This window comes from Trachinotus anak, unplaced genomic scaffold, assembly GCF_046630095.1.
Source record: "Trachinotus anak isolate AG129_WGS33_773 ecotype Australia unplaced genomic scaffold, CSIRO_AGI_Tana_v1 ptg000010l, whole genome shotgun sequence".
NCBI classification, from domain to species: Eukaryota; Metazoa; Chordata; class Actinopteri; order Carangiformes; family Carangidae; genus Trachinotus; species Trachinotus anak.
This window is the reverse complement of record NW_027273861.1, coordinates 19,996,944-20,018,326: the sequence shown is the minus strand read 5'-3', so window position 1 is coordinate 20,018,326 and position 21,383 is coordinate 19,996,944. Positions and strand designations below refer to the sequence as shown.

At 39.4% G+C, this 21,383-nt stretch overlaps 3 protein-coding genes across 4 annotated transcripts; 1 reads left to right on the top strand and 2 right to left on the bottom strand.

The window, feature by feature from the left end:
* Positions 1-2: 2 nt before the first annotated feature.
* Positions 3-5,115, bottom strand: LOC139625928 (mediator of RNA polymerase II transcription subunit 26-like). 2 transcript variants are annotated; one of them, XM_071486013.1, is made up of 3 exons: positions 4,776-5,115; positions 3,107-3,181; positions 3-2,992 (listed from the first exon to the last, which is right to left on the bottom strand). In XM_071486013.1, exons 1-3 carry the CDS (start codon positions 4,845-4,847, stop codon positions 1,403-1,405), a joined length of 1,737 nt encoding a protein of 578 aa, XP_071342114.1. In that variant the 5' UTR covers positions 4,848-5,115; the 3' UTR covers positions 3-1,402. The 2 variants fall into 2 exon arrangements, with proteins under 2 accessions (XP_071342114.1, XP_071342113.1); XM_071486012.1 differs by having other exon boundaries at positions 1,256-2,992; positions 3,107-3,184; positions 4,776-4,998.
* A 1,033-nt stretch (positions 5,116-6,148) lies between these two features.
* On the bottom strand, positions 6,149-8,928 carry smim7 (small integral membrane protein 7). The gene is made up of 5 exons (XM_071486016.1): positions 8,791-8,928; positions 8,529-8,570; positions 7,482-7,534; positions 7,287-7,377; positions 6,149-6,931 (listed from the first exon to the last, which is right to left on the bottom strand). The coding sequence occupies exons 1-5, from the start codon at positions 8,814-8,816 to the stop codon at positions 6,916-6,918; spliced, it is 228 nt and encodes a 75-aa protein (XP_071342117.1). The 5' UTR covers positions 8,817-8,928; the 3' UTR covers positions 6,149-6,915.
* A 1,974-nt stretch (positions 8,929-10,902) lies between these two features.
* tmem38a (transmembrane protein 38A) lies at positions 10,903-20,531 on the top strand. Its single transcript, XM_071486011.1, has 6 exons — positions 10,903-11,355; positions 15,769-15,925; positions 16,802-16,986; positions 18,249-18,336; positions 18,894-19,011; positions 19,795-20,531. Exons 1-6 carry the CDS (start codon positions 11,232-11,234, stop codon positions 19,996-19,998), a joined length of 876 nt encoding a protein of 291 aa, XP_071342112.1. The 5' UTR covers positions 10,903-11,231; the 3' UTR covers positions 19,999-20,531.
* Positions 20,532-21,383: the final 852 nt, after the last annotated feature.

The window sequence follows — 21,383 nt, the reverse complement described above, 5'->3', positions numbered from 1 at the left end:
CAGTTCCTTAATTTTTTTATTAACACATATCAACATGTCCACTTAAAGGACTAAGTAGCAAATATGTTATCTTCTGCATTCAACTGAACACAAAAGGCTAATTTCTGTACATTCACTAAGGCTCCGTCTTTAGGGAAAACACAGGTTTCCATAAGGCAAACAATATCTAAAGGAATGATATTAAGTACTTTATCCAGCATGTCAATTTATATTTCAGTTCTTCCTGACAGTACAAAGATGCAAGCTAGTAGCGTAATCTGCTTTGCCGTTTCAATTTATATTTTACAACCTAAATACACAGTAAAGGGAAAAGGCAAGTATAAAATAAGATTAGTTCACGTTATCAAAATGTTTCATTTTAGAGTGTTTTCCTGTGTAAGATAGGTTGGTGCATCAGCAGGGAGAAGTCTGGGCTAGCCCCGCTCTGTCACTGAACCAATTCTGAATAAAGAAAAAAAATGATTCAGTGTATTGTGAACATGTATATAAATCTTAAAATGAATATGTAAATAAATATCATACATGACAGCCACATTTCTTTATCAGCTTGTATTGTTCTAGCCCATTACAAGCCTCTCTTTTCTGCACAGTCACATCTGGCAGTTTTGTGTCACTTTATTTAACAACAACATTCAAACAACAACAACAAAAGAAAAAAAAAACTGAAATGATTTTAAACTGATTTGTCGATTATTCTTTCTACTAAAAGTCACCGCATAAGACAGTCGTGCTATGTGGGAACAGCGGTTCTAAAAAAGGTGCAATGAGAAATATTTTTCACAGCAACAACAGTTAATACCTATGGTAATGAGGATATCTATTTGAAGATAGCATTTATTTCAGCTTTAACAGCTAAAAAGCCTTGTTCAAGACGCATGAGCAAATGCCAACAAAAATGTAACTGGTAGATTTACCTCTTAAATGTATGTTCCAATCATGTATCTCACTAAGTCGCAGATTTTTTTTTTTTTTTTTAAACATAAAATTTAACTAAAATTAAAATGAAGAAATACTGCACTGTGAACTAAATGTGATAAGAGGGAAAAATTCTGTCACATTCCACAAGGTGTGTCAATAATATAAGATGAATAAAATTCAGCTGTGCAGTTTAATGTGATGTTCTTCTACAGTACAAAGAATGGCAGGTATTGGAATCTCAATCATTACAGTTACTGAACACCAACAACTAAATGGGCAGATAATGCATAGCCTTTTCCCCTCATGCTGTCCTGACACAATGTTCACAAACTTATAAAATCACTGATTAAACACCCTGTGCCCCATCACACACCCGAGCAGGCAGCATATTTATTCCATTTTCACCGATGGTGCAAAACAGCAGCTTACACTCTCAGACACATGTACGATGAAGGCAGCTCACACCTTCCAGTTCACCTCTGTTTCAGTCCAGACAGACATATGGCAGTATGTTCAACCTGCTCTCATCTCCGTGCGGGTCTAAGGAGATGCACTCCGTCCAGTCATACCAGTTACCCTTTGTGTCATAGCAGCCGTTGACCCCGGACCAGTGTTGTGCATGTAATCTGCTGAGGTCTTCGTTGTTGACCTCTCTGCTAACCCCAGGTAAATCCTTGGCTGGTTGTTCTGGTGCCAACACGTGTGTTTTCTTGGTGTCTTTACCTCGGTGTTCCTCTTTCTTCAAGAACTCTGTCATGAAAAAATGTGCACCGGGAGTGTGGGTGCCTGATGATGTCAGCACGTTGCTTTGCTGGCTAAGGTACGACTGGATGATTTCGCTCCTCGACAGCTCTTTCCAGTCTGTCTGCTGGAAGGGACTGGGAGGAACTGGTGGATTCTGCTTCGGCTGTTCTGACCTCTGAGGTTCAGGTCTGTGTCCCAGTCTGACCTCCCCCTCCTGGCAAGACTCCTTATGGAAGGAGGGTTTGATCTGCCCTGTTACGGGGTCAAATGTTAGTCTCCTATCTTTTAACCTGACTGGTTTAGTGCCGTCATCTACAGTCTGTCCATCTATATTTACCACATAGTCTTTAGGCCTGTATTTCTGTCTTTTCCTTTTCCCTGTATTGCTAATAGCACCATCATCTTCCAAACTGACCCCGTCACTACAGGACGAGGCAGATGAATTGTGAAGAGATGTATTGACTGGCCTGCTTTGAGAGTCTAAATCGGCAGACCACAAACCATCAGTCTGCAAACCCTGAACACAGACATTTAAAGCCTGAGGAGAAGGCCCCAGCCCAGAGGTGTCCACAGACCCAGGCCTCAGAGTGGGGCTAGAAAGACGAGGCTCACTCTGTGCTTGCGCTGCGGTTTGTTTGACAACAGCTTCCTGCTTTGGAGTTTGAGGACTGTGCAAGGAACAGCGGGGGCTTCTGGGTCGATACTGCCCCCCAGAGGCAGCTAGCTCCTGCCTGGCTTGCTGCTGCAGAACTGACGCTTTTAGCAAAGAAGAAGTGCTAAGAGGCTTGCTGTATCCTGGGGCACTTGGATGAGGTTTCACAGCATTGACAGGGATTTTATTGAGCCTGTCATTGTCCAAAGGCTCAGAAATCTCCCTGTCTGAAGGCTGATGTGCACGAGAATCTGTAAAAATTTCAGAGCTACTGCCAATTCCATTGGTTGGCAGCTGTTTTGAGTTTTGTATTTTATCATTGAGAGCTGTTTTGGATATCTTGGCTGGTAAGAGCTGTCCTTCCCTCTGGTCAGTCTTACGTTTCCTGTTGCCTGGTTTTTCCAACCTTGGGGAGTAGCAGTTGTTGAAGTCATTTCTGTTCTTCAACTCTGGACCTGTTTTACCTGATGGTGTGGTGGCAGCTGAAGTGGAGATGCAGGGATGAGCACCACCATTGGAAGACCATGATGCACCAGTGTGTCCTTTGGACAACACATCACCGTTCCCTGGCTCAATTAGCTTCTGCCAGTTTCGCAGAAGCTTCTTGGCTCTTTTTGCAAGGTCCTCATTCTTGGTTTTCTTCCGGACATCGTTGATGAGCTTGCCGAGACGGGTTTCCTTTAAGGAGACAAGGTTGGTGTTAAACAGTGGCCAAGACTTGATTTCTGAAAAGCTGAATTCGGCTGCATTTTATTTTTGAATGCACATATCGTATGTATGCGTGTAACCTACCTCCAGTGCCTCTTTGGTGATGGGATATTTCTCCAAAAAAGAGATAACCTCCAGAACTACCACCATGTTGCATATCTGCTGAAAAGACACATGCGTTTATACATCACAATCTGGTAACATTATAGTGTTGTCAGCGTTTACAACAATAGCGTCCAAGTACAACTATTTGTATGTTGATGTTACAGTTTGTGTTTCAGAGTCCTATAGGCCAAATATGCACATTTTACAGAAAAAGAAAGAGGGGCTATAAAAAGCCCGGGTCATAATTTGAATATACTTTCAAACTTGCACCTGTATGTCAAGAGATGAGGCACTCGTACTGGTTTCAGGCTCAGTATGACAAACTGAGACTGTATGCAAATGCAACCATTTAACCCACAAGAAGACCATGTCAGATCTGCAAGCAAGATAGAAGAAACGTACTATCCATGTTTGTCTGTTCACTTTAATCGGGGCAGGAAACCAACTATGCGCCAACTATGGTTTGGTAATACGACAATATATACACCATGAAATGATATAAATTTGCCCACCATTACAGATTTTGCCAGACCATTTACACTGTGGTAGCAACCCAATCAATATCTGTAGTTGCAATGGACCATTATAAGCAATGATGCACATCAAGAGAGGAACTTCCTAATGGCAGATTTAAAAAAAGAAAAGAAAAGAAAAAGGATAAATGTGCTGAACTACCTTGATTTATCAGATATTTAATTTAAGCCATTCTTGTGTAAATACTTCATCTGTTCAAAAAATAAATAAATAAATACAAATAAAATACACAATACTGTGAGATTGGCCTTACATTATAGTTTGGACTGTTGTTTGGACAAAATAAAAGCATTTGATGATGTTAGATTATGGTGTAGGATATTAGGCTTTTAGCAAATAATATAGAGAAAATGATTACTCAAGAATATAATTGTCAGATTAAGCAATAATGAAATTAATTAGGTTATACAGAAGACACCTAAAGGTGATGTGTTTAAAACACTATATATTGTACAGCAGCACAATATATATTGCATAGTTCATACTGTACAACTCCCCAAATTGGAAAAACTATCTCTAACTTGAGTCAATAATGCTGGTGAGACCACCATGGTGTTCTCACTGTACAAAAGAAATGGATTTATAAAATTCAGCTGTGCCATCCAGTTTTACAGGTTAATGTCATAGTGATGACAGGGTGTTGTCCAGTTTAACTGCACCAAGGATCTGGTCAATCTTTGAGAACATACTATGGCAATGTCATCAGCTGTGTAGGGTAAAGGTTGAGATGTTATTTCACTACAAAAAGCCTTGAGCTTACTGAAACCCACTAATCATCACCTCTGTTACTATCAGGACACTTACCTACAGATTTACACTTCCTCCCTGGTAGCTTACTTAAAGTTATAGCCCTGAAGCTCTGTGAATTTCAGTATAGACAAATGAGCCAACTTGTCTTCATCAACATTAGCCAGCAGTGGTGTATTAGCAAGGGTCCTGAATGCTGGTATTAATTACTGTCGCTAACAAGAGATGTTAGCCACCTAATTAGCAAGCAAATAACAACTCGCCCTACACCTCCACCGCATCTCCCCTCTGCAGCGTCCTGAAGTCGGGTTATTGTCCGCCCCTCTTCGCTCACTTCGTCCCCTGGAAACCAGGGGGACATACTCACATTGCTCTGGCCGTCGATGGCCTGTAGCAGCCGGTCTCTCATCACCTGCGGAGTGGCTGTAGCCGCTGTCATCGCCTGGCGGTGTCGTGGGTCGGTCAGGACGGACTCAAGACACCAGGATCCCCCGAGGAGGCGAGGCGGCGGTGGGAGACCTGCCGACACTCACAGGCCCGACGGAAGATCTTCTGTGGGAGTGGCCTTCATGTCTTATCATGCTTTAAGTTTTCATTTTGTTCGCCGTCCTCACGTATTCGATAATTCAGACAACGACGGCTGAAAATCCTCTCCGGGAATCGGCTACCCCCCCTTCGGCTGGTAGCCTCCTCCTCCTCGGCCTTCTCATCGGGGTTTTTTTTTTTTTTTTTTTTTGTGAAGAGCCCGCGAAAAGCACGACGGGAAAATTTTACGTAACACGCGTCATCTTGCGTCATATCGCGTCAATATTATTGTTCGCCTCGATGTGTTGGACAATAGAGTAGTCTGCTACTATAATAGAGGTTTATTTTATTATAGATTCATATCATGTATTTTTTTTTTTTTTTTACTTCAGAATCAGAATCGGCTTCATTTGCCGAGTACGTTTGTGCAGTTTATCAAAAACACAATAACAGCATCCAGGGAGAGACACAGACATACAGCAAAAACAAGGATAACAAAGCTCAACAAAGATAAATAAACACGACTATTAGCTATGTATAACTCAGTAGGTAAAAAACTAAATCAAAATAAGAGGTCACACACACGTATTATTATACATACGCCTATAAATACAGATGCAATCATGTAGCAACAGCAATGGACACAGCATACAATATCTATGTACAAGTCAACCATTTTTTGAAGTTGTAAACAAATGGTCTAAGTACTGGAATAAATATCAAATTAATAAAATGAGTAAATATTAAATGGATATAAGTAAAGAATTATCACTAGAGAAAATAAAAAGTCTGTGAGGAGGCACTTAGGCACAGCAGTGTGAGTTAGTTTAAGCTAAATGCAAGCTTCAACGCTAAAAAACACATCTGAATCAGCACTGGCAGACTACAGATTTATGAGTGTGGTTGTTCACAAACAGTGTTCTCCCACAAATACAGTTGCAGAAGGTCGACTGTGGCTGAAATGGAGATGACATTCACAAGAGCAAGCAATTTCAATGCTGGGAGAACATGTTGCTTATAAGTTTGTAAGGGGCACTCTTAAGTTGAAGTTTTGGTTTAATTGTGACATGAAACATACATAAGACAGTAAAGTATGTTGATTTCTTGCAAATTAACTGCAACTGCTTTTAGGAAATGCATTTAATTCATCGGTCATGTCATTGCAAGGCCAGTATAGACAGTCACAACCATTCAAGTCAATTAACAGACACTGGATAAGAAAACTGTATTTTTATTGTTAAGAATAAGGACACATTTACAGTGCATATACATTTACTTACAGCACATGTGCCCCAGAATATATATTTTTTTGAAATCTGACTGGCTGCACATCACACATATAACAACAGATAAGTAAAATTTCTAGATGTTTGAACCATTATCAGATCATAAAGTGACAGAGATCTTTTTGACTTGTCTGTTGGATCCAGCTGAACTCTGACAGCCATGCAAGTAAAACGAATAAAAGGATGTTTCAGCAAGATGATCCTGGAAAGTTAAAGTTACAGTTGCCATATGTGAGGTTTTGCGACAGAGCAGGATCCTTAAATGATGACAGACAACTAACAAGCCACCGAAAAAAAAACAATTTTCTAACCTCTTAGTGAAGACTGTCCATCATTTTCAACCCCAGTGTTTCTTTAATAAAGAAATCCACATGCTGAAGAAAACATCTCATATTCTACACTGAAGCACAACAGCACATTGACAACACATATCCAGCAGAAGGCAGGGGTGGTGGTAGAGTTACAGCTTAAACAACAAAATAAAAATGTAACAACTTCTATTAGACAAAATAAATACAGCGTTTCATAGATTCCTGTACAGCCAGAAGCAGATTTAGAATTTGAAGTGGTACAGAAAATGGAGCATAATTACAGTTAAAAGGGGCCAAAGGAACAGAAAAGTCCTATCAAGGAGAAGTTCAGAGCGTGCAGCTTGAAAAAGTGAAAAAGTGGGAGTCTGGTCACCGCGCATGTTGATCATGATCCAAACAATCTGTGAAGATTTAAGACATTCAGCCAGTTAGATGAGAAACAAGTTCACACATTTCTAGGACTTTTGTATAAATGATTAAATGATTGTATAAATGACATCCAGATACTGTAGTTTTTAGCAAATGTTACTCAAATAACAGTAAACAGTTAATTAGTTGGGGACTGCTTTCATCCATTAATAACATACATTCGGTGCTCTGGTGAGTGTAAATAGCACTAGGAAGGTGTATGTGGGATTGACTGAAAATAAAACAACACATCACCTAGTAAATGAAAGTGAGAGAGCACATTCACCACTACATCCTGTTACAACTATTTTAAGGTACATGACCAGCATTGAGCAGTGTCTTACTCACAGAATCATGCAGAACATGATGAAGATGTTCCACAGAGCGATGAAGATCCGAAAGTATCTCAGGCTGAGCAGGAACTCTCTGATGTTGTCACCTGAAAGATGGACTTATCATTTTTTGTGACCATGCTTTCAGATATCTGTGACATGCACATTTTCTTATTTCATATCCATCTCTCTCTTTAACACTCATACACACCTGTTGTTGGCCCCCTGGACTCATCTCCAAATCCCTGGGACTCCTTCCTTTTGCTGAAAAACACTCACAGTCAACCTCCTACTGTTTCATTTATTTATTTATTTTTTAACAATGTGATATGATCGCCTATAGTTCTGTCAGTGCTGCATGGCTTATCTGTTATGTGTCTAATATTACCATTCGAATAACTTGTGACTTCGTCTTTTAACATTTTGTCAAGATCAACACTATGGTTATCATATCTTATTTATGTCTTATTATTTCTGTTCTGTGCTTCATGTTGCTTGCATGGTTACATATTATTGTACTAATGTTTTACTGTTTCCTGTTTCTCTGTATGGTGTCTGCACTGTCTCGAGAAGGCTTATTTTGTTGTGATTGCCGTCTTTGTGGAGTCTTGTTGTCTTGTTTCTAAAGCTTTTAACCATCACTTCACTGTTTTCAGAACATGTCTCCAAAGAACTGCAACAAAATCAGCCAGCTCACCAACACTGGCACATTTACAGAAAGAAATTATGAATAAATAAATAAAATGAAGTTAAATTTTGATAGCCCTGTTGAACATGTAAACTGTAAAGCAGTGGAGGATACACCTCTGGAGTCAATGTTAAATACTCTAAGCATGTTGTATTTACAGAAACAGAAATCTATTCGTACATCATGTAGAGAGAGGCTGGCAACGTCAGTTGAAAATGCTGATGCTGGGTTTTCACATCGGCTCACCTCATTCATGTCATTAACTTAGGAAAACATACTTTCAATGTGCAAAATCAACTTGGGATCAATTCACAAACATATATAAGCTATAAGACTACATTATATATACACTATATATATTATAGTCTTATTTTTGATATTTTTATGCTGAATTTGCATGTTTCAATAGCAACAACCATTAACTGCTCTCTATTAGTATTCTCAGTATCACAAAATATTTGTGCATTTTTTTATGTGTTTTACTTTCAGTCTAGTTTCCTGACAACTTCATACTTTGTGTTTATTGACAAAATGATAAGTCAGACTTTTAACTGTGGCTGTAATACTCACAGCTTGAAATTCAGCACAGCTCCTGCATTCACCAGTAAGGTCCTGGAAAGCACAGAGAGACAAAAGTGTTTCTTTACAGGTGAGTTTATTTACCTGCGGAGCGGACGTTAGCTGCTGAGCTGGCATTAGCACGAAGCTAGCTAGCTTGTTACACAGCCATCTAACTGACGCCACCGTGTACAATCACCCACACAGAAAACATCTCAGTTAAATAAAAAAACGTTTCTCTGTGTAAAAACGTATCAGACGTTGAATAAATTACCCGAATATCAACAGATTTGCGATCATCTTGCTCTCATCACATCACAGAGACTCCTGACTTCCGCCTTCATCGACGCAATCAGGAATGTGACCAATGAAGTTTCAGCGCTCCGACGAGATTTCACTCGGGCTTTTAATACCCTGGTTTTGCCTGTCAGGCAGGTGTCTGTCTATCACTTCCTTACGATTTGATTCGGGAGCAATGCGTGGTAAAAATTGTGGTTAGGGATCATGGTAGGAAGGGGAGCGAAGGACACTGAATGGATGCTATGGAGCATCTTTGCAATAACTACTACGAAGTTATACCTGAAAGACTAAATTTGGGGAACAATCGCCCATAGACCTTTATTTCGATGGATTTAAACAGCATGGCCGACCTCTGCAGACCCTATACTTGGAACCGAGCGCCATCTACAGCCAAGAAAGGTAATAGCAGGGTCATTCCACGAAATCTGTGCATTTTTAACTAATTTAAAAGTCAAAATTAAAAATAACTTGAATTACCACTTTTTAAATAGCCTGGGAATAAAGATAGCTTAAAAGACAGAGAATTTGAATTTTGCTATAATTCAATATTTTATGGCTAATAATATAATAAATGTTTTGATAGTTTAGTCAACCCTGTTACATACAGAAGCATTGCTATACACTACAGGCCTATTTCTAAGTAGAAATGCTGATGTGTTGCAGTAAGCACATTGTCTGTTTCTGTTGTTTACAAGCTATTCAGATCTGCTAGTTTCTTTAGCTTAGCAGTTACCAATGGCTTCTCTCTCTCCCCTCCACTCTCTTGCTCTCTTTGCTCACTGTGTCTTATATTTTGCTGTTACTTTGCTTCCTTCAGTAAGATGGTGTAGGTAATGAATGTAGTTTATTTGCCGTAATGGAGGCGAGGCTTAGTGAACTGGAAACGTTACTCCACTTCCCTGCAGCTCCCAAACAGCTGGGAAAGCAGAGGGTGACTGCCCTTAGTAAGAGTATGGCCCTGAGCACATGGACGGCACCCATACATAGTCTAGTCATATGCCACTCCTTTAGATTTATACCTGGTCTTGTTTGAAAAAAAGTCTGTGGCAACAAATGTGCTAAGCTGGCAACACAGCAGAATGTAAACGTCTCCCTGATAGGCAGTAATTGCCAATGGGGAAACTCAGTCACATGGCATTCTGCTGACCACTGGAGAATTATGATCAGTTTGTCCGTCAGTCAGGTACAGTCGTGATTTTGGGCCTCACCTTGCCTTACCCCGCAGTTGCGATCCAAGCAAAAATGACAATTAATGATTACAAAGTGGATATAATGTCATAAAATGTTAATAAAAACTGTTATTAATATTAGCTATTAATTTGGTGATTAACAATCTAATGACAATAATATGAAATTGGAAAATATCAAAATAGCAGCTGCCAAGTTTGGCCATTGAACCACGAATTTATGCGTAAAAATGTAAACTATGATGTTACCTACTAAGTTTGACCTCCAACAATCTAACCTCAAGGGAAAAGGAAAAAGTGACAGTAACATTAGTTGCTAATTTGGGGCATCACAAATTCAGTATCGATTTGAACAGTCACAGTTAGGTTACCATGCAGCATTGCCTGATAAAAAGTTAGTAGTATGGTAAAATTAAAAATAAGGATGAGGAAAAGTCTTCGGATGCACCACACTGAGGAGTCCCACAGGCCATTTATTGACAGTTAAAACCTCTGGGTAAAAAGGGTGTAAAGGATCATTTAGATAGATGATAATACATTTCCTCCCATCTCAAAATCACTATATTTTTTGGTGACCCAAGGTTTTTCAGTGTCGCAGTTTTGGGGCCCCCTGGTGGTGGCAGGCGTTATTGCTCTGATTATTATTGTCCTCAAAAATTAAAAGAAAAAATTAAAATAAAATAAACAAATAAATAATAATAATATTAATATTAAATTGAATTGAATTTTTAAAAAAATGCATAAAATCGGGTTTATCTATGTAGGTTTATCACAGCTGCGCCTTTAATCACGGTTTTTCTGCATCATGTGGAAGAATGCAGCGGCGATATCACCAGATGCTGTCGAGCTGCTCGGGATTGGACTCGATCATCTGGCTGAGAGTCTGTGAACCGCTGAACACTGGACTCTCGGCGATGAAGAAGGGGACAAGCCTTTCATTTGTCATCGTAATTGTCAAGCAGCTGACACGTAAACCTCCCGCGGTCTGAGGATCGGAGCAGCTGGCACGGAGCGCACATGATGATGATGATGATGATGATGATGCTGAGGCTGTGGAGATGAGTGGTATTAATAGGAGCGCTTGAGTGTCACAGGCTTTCACTGTCCAGACTGGGGGGCTTGGTGGAGAGTCGGGCGACCGGGTTGGGGGGGCTTCCGATCCAGACTGCGCAGTTGGAATAAAAAAAAAAAAAAAAAAAAAACAGTCCCTGGTTGTCAGACACACAACATGGAGGTGCTGGCAGTTCTTAATTTGGGCGATTTCGCCCAAGCCTTCTCCAAAATGGGAATGTTTCCTGTGTTTGATCTCGCTTATTACATCGTATCCATCCTCTACCTCAAGTATGAGCCAGGTGAGTGTGTTTTACACTTTTCTGTTTGCTTTAGGTGAGCGTTTGTTTTTCAGATTAAGGGCATGCTTCATGACTACATAAACATGATAATCTGGAAACTATTCTGCGTAGTTTGGCAGGTGCATCTACTGTGCATGCTCCACACTCACCAGACCTGTTGTTGAAAATAAACACACATTTGAATATATGTACTATATAGAGCCTATATTTCTAAAATATAACCATAAACAACATATAAGTAATGACTGAGATGAAAAAGCCTGATATTTACATAACGTGTATTTAATGATAAGTGGTTTATTATTTATGAATTTATGGCATTTTTCTGTGCCATAACTACTCATTCCTCTTAAATCCCAATATGGACTTTCTGTTGCTGTTTTCTCTATAGCACCCTATCCTTATAAAGCATGACCTGTTATGTAAAGTGAAGCAGGAGCTTGGTGCGAGGGAATGTCTGCTGCAGCAGCCTGACCTCATTTACTCTGTGGGAAATCGCTGGAGTAGATTAAACCACTCAGCTTTGGGTCAAGCATGATATTTTCTAAGATTTAACTCCTTTGAGCAACAGATCCTCGCAATGAGGATGAAACCTGAGAGAGGGCCTGTGCATACCAGTGGCTTAGGCAATAAATAGAAGATCCTGAAATAGACAGTGTCAGTGGGCCTCTGAAGCCCCTCTCCTGCACACTTGTAGGCTGCATTTGGGTTGGGTGTGTTATTTACACTGAGTGTTAAACATGAAATAAGGTGTTGAGCAAGAAGCTCAGTATGACCTTGCTGTTCCTGGGAGTGTGCAGCCTTTGAAATACCTCATTGTTCACACCCCGAAAGAAAAAGTTTACTCTGGCGTAAAAGTTCAGTCAAGTGAAGATGGTGGGAGCACAAAATACATCTCAACCTCTTAAAAAAAATGAATTGAAATTGTTTCAAAGGAGTATAGGGTGCCCTCTACAACATGAGTCACATGCTTTGTACTAAGACAACTGTCATCTTTGTGTCATTATCTCTACAATAATGCTCCAGCCACTTGCAGTGAGGAAAGTAAAGGAGCTATTAGTCAGGTGGATAAACTTTTGTGCCCCTCAGCGTCTTTATTTGGCTTGTGGAAACTTGGATTATGCTACATGAGGTATTTGGAGAAAGTTAATGGTTATATGTTTTTAAAAAATGTATCTACAACTGGTTAATTAGGGTTAACTACAGTATGTTGTTGATTTCCCTGTTTTAAATTAAACCAAATAGAAAATGAATGACTGCTAATCTAGTTGACAGTGTGACCCTTCACCCTTCACCTTCAGAGTCACATCAACATATCAAAGTCAGTTTAAAAGGTCAGGGAGAATACAACTACATATGTGAGAAAAGTTGTATTTTATGGCCCCAGAGGAAATCTGATAATATGCCTCAAGTGATGTCACTTTGAGTCAGCGTTGGGTGGGTCTGAAGACTGCTGAAATGAAATGAAGTTACCTCTGTGGCTCGCTCTTCATCTCTGCTTGAGGCTAGGAGCTCGAGACTTAAACACAGCTGAAACTCTGATCTAAATGTCTGCTGTTGAGTTGCATTGTGGGTAATGTGGGTGCCAAGTTTTTACAAAGTAGATGAATGCATGGAGAAAAAAAGGACGATATCTCAGGTTGTGCCGCATTGATCTTGATCCTTCTTTTTAAGAGTCTGACAGTGTCATGGTGGCATGGCGCTAAATCGGGGGTGTGCTCAGTTAAAGTGTTGAGCCAGGTTAAAGCAATCAACAACACACGGCTGTTGTGCTGCTGCTGCATGCACAATATTTAAAGTGGACAATGCAAACTTCTACTGCGAGATGCAAATTTAGTTTTGAGAATAACTCAAGTGATGCTTTTAAATTGTGAGCAAGCGCAGCAACATGTCTGTGTCATTTAGATCTGAATCTTTGATCTTTTGCAGTTACTTTTAATGCAGCATTTCTGTTGTGACAGTTGCTAATATGAATGAACGGTTCAATGCGTGAACTTTGTTATTACTGCACTTTAAGTTCTACGGGTGTCAAAAAGCAGGTGCAACACCATGCTGCTGTTCACATTTCCCATAGTAGATGAGGTAAAGGGGACTGGCACGTTCTTCTTTTAACACATTGGTTGTATTTTGTATTAAATGAAATGAAGTAATTTAAATAGTCATAAAGTCAAAGGCATTGATGTGTGTTTGAGAGTTAAAATCCATTATATCATCAGGCCTCAGGCTAACTACAGCATGTGTCTACCAAAGCTGACTTCATGACTGTGTATGACTTTATCTCATTTCAATCTCAGAACATTTTACAGTCAAATGACTCGTGCTTCCAACATTTGCAAGATCACCTCATATTCACCATTGCCCACACGTGTCTGAGTAGAGAGCCCTAGTTCACACACCACATGTTAGAAGATCACATGAATGAGTTTTGGGGGTCGGTTCTGTAGGAGGGAAGAAAGACAAGTGTGGGGGTCAGAGGTTAAGACGGTCCCGACAAATGCAAGAGAGGGGAGAAGCAGTCAAGCAGAATATATTTATAGGGCGGCATTTCTGAGGATCAGATTGCTTTCAAACTGAGTGCCAGTCGCACCACGACACCCTCACCCACCTGTTGTTGGAGATTTGTGCTCACATCTCGATTTACTGTATGTTTCTATCAATGTTGTAACACAGGACGGTTTTTACTCATTTAAAAACATATATACTGTCTTTAAATCTTACAGTGCTTTGCATGTAAACATTTTGTGTTGGGTTTTCTAAATTTGTTGTTAGCGAGGTACATTTACTCAAGTACTGTTGCATACTAAAGCACACTTCTGAGGTACTTATACTTCACATTAGTATTTTCTTTTTCTTTTTTTCTATTCTCTTTCTTTTTCTTTTCTATTTCTATTTTATGCTATGGACATTATACTTCTTTTCTACTACATTTCAAAGTTTTACTCAACTTTTTTGCTTTTCATATTTTTGCACAACACATACAAAACATATTTATAAAATATAAATAGAAAAATGTATACAATTTGCTCAGTAGCTACCGTGGTCACACTAGACCCCTCAGTGTATTAAAGTGAGTAAAGATGTGTTTTAATGCTGATAAATCAAATCTTGTCATCCTGCATAATGAGTACTTTTACTTTTGATACTTTAATTTTGCTATAATATTTATGTAGTTTTGCTTTAATAAAAATTGTGAAAGCAGGAATTTTACATATAATGGAGAAGAACAACTTTTTTTCAGTTAGTTTTCTGTCAGTTTGACACACAGTTTGCTTTGTTTCACCAGTGGGCGTTCACAGTAACACAGGTACAAAGCATTGATATTTTTGCTATAGTTAACTGCAGTTTAACACATCTTACGTACTGATTTAGAAATGTAGTCAAACTGTTGCCTGGAGCTGTAAATGAAGTGTCCTGATAGACAGTTTCAGTGGATACCTGCCAACCAATCAGACACAAACAGTTTTCCAAGTCTGTGCTAAAACTGTTTGGCACATAATAAGTCAGTGTCACATACAGTATACTGAAAAATAATAATTATCATCTATAAAAAACAGTTTATAAATTATAGAAAGCTGTCTGCTCCGTTGAAGTCTGTATTCTTCAAAGCCTGAGGCATTGGTTAAGATAGCAAACTGTCAACTTGCGAATGACTGTAGAAGTCCTGAGTCAATATTAGGTTATGATAAAAAGACAGATTAACTGGGCGTGCACCAAAATGGTCGACTGGGTGTGGACAAAGATATAGCACATAGACACAAATGGGATCCACTGATAATGACTTTTGAAGATCGTCGCTAACAGTTTTGCACTGCAAGAACAAACAGAATATGTTTAATTTCGTTTCCACGGCAGTTATCAATCTGAACCTCGTGATTTCAAAAAAAGAACAGAGACTACCACAGAACTTTTATTGAGGTTGCAGTCAAGGTTGTGTACTTTTTTCAGTGATTATTATCCACAATTGATTTGTTACATTCACTCAAAAAAACATACTATGGACCTGAGGGTTTTTCGCACAAAATAAATTAAATGTGTTAACATTAATTAAATTTGTTCAATAATTTCCTATACAATCATTCAATTATAATCAAATGGAAAAAGCCTATACTATATTTCTCTCACATGACAGTCCAAAGCCATATATTAAGGCAACTTCATTCACTTTATTCACATCATTTAAAAAATAAATCATAAAAGTCATGAAGCTATCTAGCAGGGGATGAGATCAGATATTTAATGAAGCCAAATACATCTTAATCAACACAAACAGGACACTGAAGGCACATACGCACAGAACTCCACCACCTCCACCTACACCCCTAACCTAACCCACATGCTCACCGAAACAAATTCATATTGTACTTTCATTGGCACACCCTTTATTTTGTTGACAGCTCCTCCTCTGTGTTGCAGGCTCGGTGGAGGTGTCTCGCAGGAGTCCTGTGGCCTCCTGGCTCTGTGCCATGCTCTACTGCTTTGGTAGTTACATCCTTGCAGACATCATGCTTGGAAGCAGCCCCATCGACTATTTCCAACACAACAGCCACATCCTGCTGGCCTCAGCTGTCTGGTGAGAAAATACCACAACGACTTCACCCTTCATGGGGGAGGAGATTCTGTGTTAAGGTCACACATGATCACAAATCTGCTTTTTTTTTTCTTGATTCATGCTTTTCATCAAAAAATAATTTGGCTGGTAATTCATGTCATGTGACTGCTGATTTAGACCTGCGTTTGTGGCCAGAGGACAAATATTCAAATGTATTTTTCTGCTTTTGTAGGAAAAGAAACAAATCTTTAAAGGGTCAGTTCAAAAAGCATAAACATGTTCCCCATTTATAATCACCTGTATCTAACTATGCAGGTAGTTTTCTTTGTATGTTTTGGTTTTTTAAGGTTGGTTGGTTGGTTTGAGGGGCTCAAAACATCTAATTGGATTTTAACAAACTCACCATATCTTTTAAGAACCAACCACACAGATTTTTTTTTTTTCTATGCTCGATATATTTGAATTTTACTAATTTTGGGCCACAAAGATAAATGCTTGAACCAAAAAAGTAAATGGTTCAGTTTCAGTGACAGTGTGAAAAAGGCACTGAAACATAATTTAGGGGTTGACTTTGACTCAAGATGTCAGTTTTTCCTGAATCCTGATGACACCCCTGAACCTGGCTGTCAATTTTCAATAGGAACTTTTTTCTAGCAAAGATAAAAGTTATTATTGGGGTTGCAGCAGAAGTTTCAACAAAAGAAAAAAAACAAAACTATTTTCATGGTTAGACGCAGTGCTATTAGTTGTAAGTGGGAAAATATGAGTTTTTTGTGAACTGACCTTTTAACATTAAATACAAACTGCAACATTAAAGCTAAATATAAACTCCCCTTCCTTCACTCTGACATCTTAGTCTCTACCATGCTTCTCTCTCTATGTGCAATACAAACACAGGTACCTCATCTTCTACTGCCCACTGAACCTCTTCTATAAATGTGTGGCTTTCCTGCCTGTCAAACTCGTGTTGGTCGCCCTGAAGGAAGTAGTCCGCACCCGCAAGATCGCCGCCGGCGTTCACCACGCCCACCACGCCTACCACCATGGCTTCTTCATCATGGTCATCGTCGGATACGTCAAAGGTTGGTGTCTTGTGATTCCACATACAGTCGGACATGACAGGTAGTGTCACTACAATGTTGGCAATATTGGATGTTATATCTAAATGTATATTACAGTAACAAATTGTGGCACAAAAATTAGTCATATTACAGTTGGGCTTTTGAAGTCTCACAACTGAATTTTGTGCTTTATTCCACCTGGAGATAAGTGAGACAACAGTCGCCAATCAAGCAACTTTTTGTGGAAACATTAGTTTCACTTTTTCTTGAAGAAAATCGTAAACATTGCTTGGTTAATATGAAGTCTGTGCTGGCTGTGGTGAGTGACCGATTTGACAGTATCATCATTTCTCAACAGCCAGATTTAAACATGAGTGAAATGCACATGTGCACGCCTCCAAGGCAGGATTACCATCTATGCAACTGCCCCAGGACCAGAACTTCATGGGCCTCAAAAGCCTGTCTTCATGTCAACTGAAAGTATACTTAGGAATAAACACTACTGTGGGGCAACTGACACCTAATATTGAGGCCCTGTCTGTGCCCATAGGTGTGAGAGTGAGTGTGTGTGGTTGTTTGTCTCTATGCGTTGGTGATGTCATGGACAGGCGACCTCGGATTGGCTCCAATTGAATTACCACTCAGCCAACCAAAGGCCAAATAGCTTTCCAGGGTAGAAACACTGCACACAATTCATACAGAGTTGAGGGATTAGGGAAGTAATAGAGACCCATTCATACCTGTGTTCACAATACCTGTCCACAAGTAGGCAACAGTTAAAATGTTTGTTAAATTAGAGCGTAGATTTAGATGTGTAGTCGCTTCAGTAAAAGTTTTAGGTTTGTCAGTTCATCTTAGTTTGGCTTCAAAGCTTTGAAGAAAATGTCAAAATGCATCCATGAGCAAATAATGTTCAAAGTCTGATGTTTAAATTCAGAAACCAAGGGAAATGCTCATATGCACGTACCTGTGAGATCCTGTCGTCTAATTAAGTCTTATGTTGCACACGTATTGTAAACCACACTTCCCTTTACTTCTTCACTATGAAACTATCCCCTAAAATTAAAAAAAAAATATATATATATATATATCTCTATATATATATAGAGATATATATGAAGAGTCAACATACTCTAGTCTCCTACTAGTTCTGCTGCAGTGGTGAGGACCTGCAGGCAGCCATGCAGAAAATGGGGGAGAAAGGTGAAGCCAGATAAAAGCAGTGACACGAGACACAGACTTTTTTGTCCTCATTTTTCCACTGTCTATTTTTATCTTCCCAGGGTCTGGAGTGGCTCTCATTTCCAATTTTGAGCAGCTGCTGCGCGGTGTGTGGAGGCCCGAGACCAACGAGATCCTCAACATGTCATTGTAAGTTGTGCATGTAGGCTGTTTTAAATAAGTGTGTAACCAAACACAGACATAACTAGAACTTAAAAGTAACTGTGATCACAGTCAGACCCAAACTACAGTTAATCTGTTTGAAACACACAGCAAGTTTGTTGAAGCTACTTTATGTAGCTTGATAGCTTGATGTTGGTGCCCCCTAGTGGCAGCATCCATAAGAGACCCTGTCAGTGTCACTGTCAGATCAAAATGTCTTACCTCCCAAAAAGAAAGTCTTCATAGTTTTTATTATGGCAAAAATATAGAGGGGTTTTGATAAGCCTAAGAGAATTTGTTCAAGCCTCAGATGTAACAAAAAAGATTTTTCAATGAAAATGCAAAAAAAAAGAAAGAAAAGAAATGTATTTTCACACTTTGTGTCACAAGGTTTACTGTGTGTTGGTCTAGAGAAGTGGTGAAGTTCACTCCATAAGTAGAAATGTGCTTAAAACAAGTTTTCGAGCTCCATATCTGATTTCAGCGCTGCTAAACAATATGACAGACAGATGTTTTTGCTGACAGATTGTTTTTTATCTCTGCAGCCCGACCAAAGCCAGTCTGTACGGAGCTATCCTCTTCACCATGCAGGAGGCTCACTGGCTGCCAGTGTCCAAGGGCACCCTCATCCTCATCTTCACCCTCTTCATGGCCACAAGCAAGGTGCTGCTATATATATATCTGATTTGCCTGTTGTGCTGTATATAAGACAATGACTGTGACTACAGCAGAAATAAAACACTGCACTTACTTGTCATATGTAAAGATTAACTGGTGGCCAAGTTTAAACAAGAAAGAATTTGAGGTTAGGTTTATTTATTTTTTTTGTTAGTGCTATAATCTTTCCTCACAGTAAAAATTTCAAACAATCCACCTCTGCAAAATAATCGACACTGTTGCTGTTACAACATGACTACATTCAACACATTTGTTAGGCCTTAAAGATACAGACGCTTGGTAAGAAACACTGAATGTAAACAAATGATATTGTTCACAGGCAAAGCAAGTTTATTAGTACAGCATATTTTAAGAGCAAGGGAATTCAGAGTGCAATGTAAAAAGGCATTGAGACAAGATATAAAAGAAACACACGACAATGCTAGATAAAATTGAACATCAGGAGCATAAAAAAAATTACAATTCAGATATATATTGATAAACAGACACAAATTCAATTTAATAAATGGTAAAAAGCTGATGCAGCAGCAGATGAGTCAAGTTCCTAAAATTTTTGATCCTACAATTCCCATGATGCAACTCATGAGCATCTTTTGTTACTCCCTCCTTTCCTGGTAAATGCCCACATCTTTCAAACATCAGAGATCATCAGGGTTATTTGATCAAACGTTAGAAAGCTCCTCCAGAACCACAGAAGACATCATACAACTATTTTTAAATATCCTAAAATGAGGCTAATCTCTTCCAACCGTCACCATCTTCCTTCAGGTGGTGATGACCGCCAGACACTCTCACGGCTCCCCCTTCGCCCTCATTGAGTCCTGGGTTTGTCATCTGCTGTTCGGCTCCCCTCTGGGTGGCTCTGAGGAAGACCACCACCATCCCCCCGCTGCCACCCCGTCTTCACCTCTCAAATCCAAGGAGGAGCTGGGTGACGGCGCCCGCAAGAGGAAAGCCAAGAAAGCCGAGTAGGACGTCACGCTGCACTGATGAAACTGCATCTGACTCGCCCTCATGGCCTCCACATGATGGGACTTCCCATTCCTTTCTAGGGAAAGGGGCAGTTTGATGTTTTACCAAATGAGACCCTTTCTGTTAGAGCCAAATGGTGCTTTCTGCATTTTACATAGCATGAGGACTCTGTAAATACCACAGCAAATGTTTCACACTGCAACCCAACCTGGACATTTTAAACCTACAGTATTTATTTCTGTGTTTGTGAACAGCTGTGCTCAACACTGTGTGGTGATCCACGTTTGTAGGAGCTGCATGGTCGTTTTAGGATGGCCTTCGTCCTATATCAGTAGTTGTGTCACCAGGTGTCAGGGGTTTTCTTTTAATTCACCAAACCTTATTTTATTAAAGAAATAGAAAATACAAATTAATCTGACTCTCAATCAGAAATAAAAAATGTGAATAAAGCATTATGTGAAAGAACATTGCTGCTTTTTACATTGAGACGGAGACAAATTCATGTCTTTGAATAAAATCAAGAGAAACATTGAGTCCCGGTGGTTTTTAATGTCCTCTTCTTATTGACATTAATTTTTATGATCTCTGTCTGTTGGTTGTAAATGTTTAAAACCACTGTTCTTGATATAATTTCAACATCTTGACTCCACTTTAGGTCCAGTTTTAGATTGAGCAGGAAGTATTGTGTGTAAGTAATGGTATATTACAAAAGTGCCTCAACAGCTTGATTTTATAAAATCCTTGACACAAACAGTTTGAAATATTCCCATTTTTTTGATAAGAAGAATATAGTATATAGTATATATACTGTATATACCTGTAAGATTTACACCAAACATTTTATTCTGAACACCATCAGACACACTGGTCCAGGAGTCAGGTGGCAGTCAGGAGGATGTCTTTGTAAACTCTGTGTTATGTAACTGTGACGCTGTTGGGAGGTGGCAGGAAAGGTCAGAGGTCAGCCTCAGGTCACGTCCTGAGAAACTCGGAAGCCCCCTGCCGTGTTGACAAACTCTTGTAGTACAGGCAATAAAGCATCACTAATGAACTTTACAGGAGGTTGTTGCTGTTGACCTTTCACCTTAACATTCCTCACAGCAGCAGAGAAGCTCAGGGAGGTAAGAGATCTGTTCGCTGCATTTTGGGGGCACATTTGTAGCACTGGCGGCGCTCAGTTACAGACCTCTAGAGAAAAAATGTGGACTATAAACACACACACACACACACACACACACACAAAACAAACAAACAAAAAACAGTGCTACTGTGTATGCAGTCCAGAATAGAATAAAAGTTGTGGGATGAAAGCAAGAAAAACAACAGAGCAAAGAATAAAGACAAAATAAATGATAATCATAAATTATGCTAAGCAAGGAACTAAA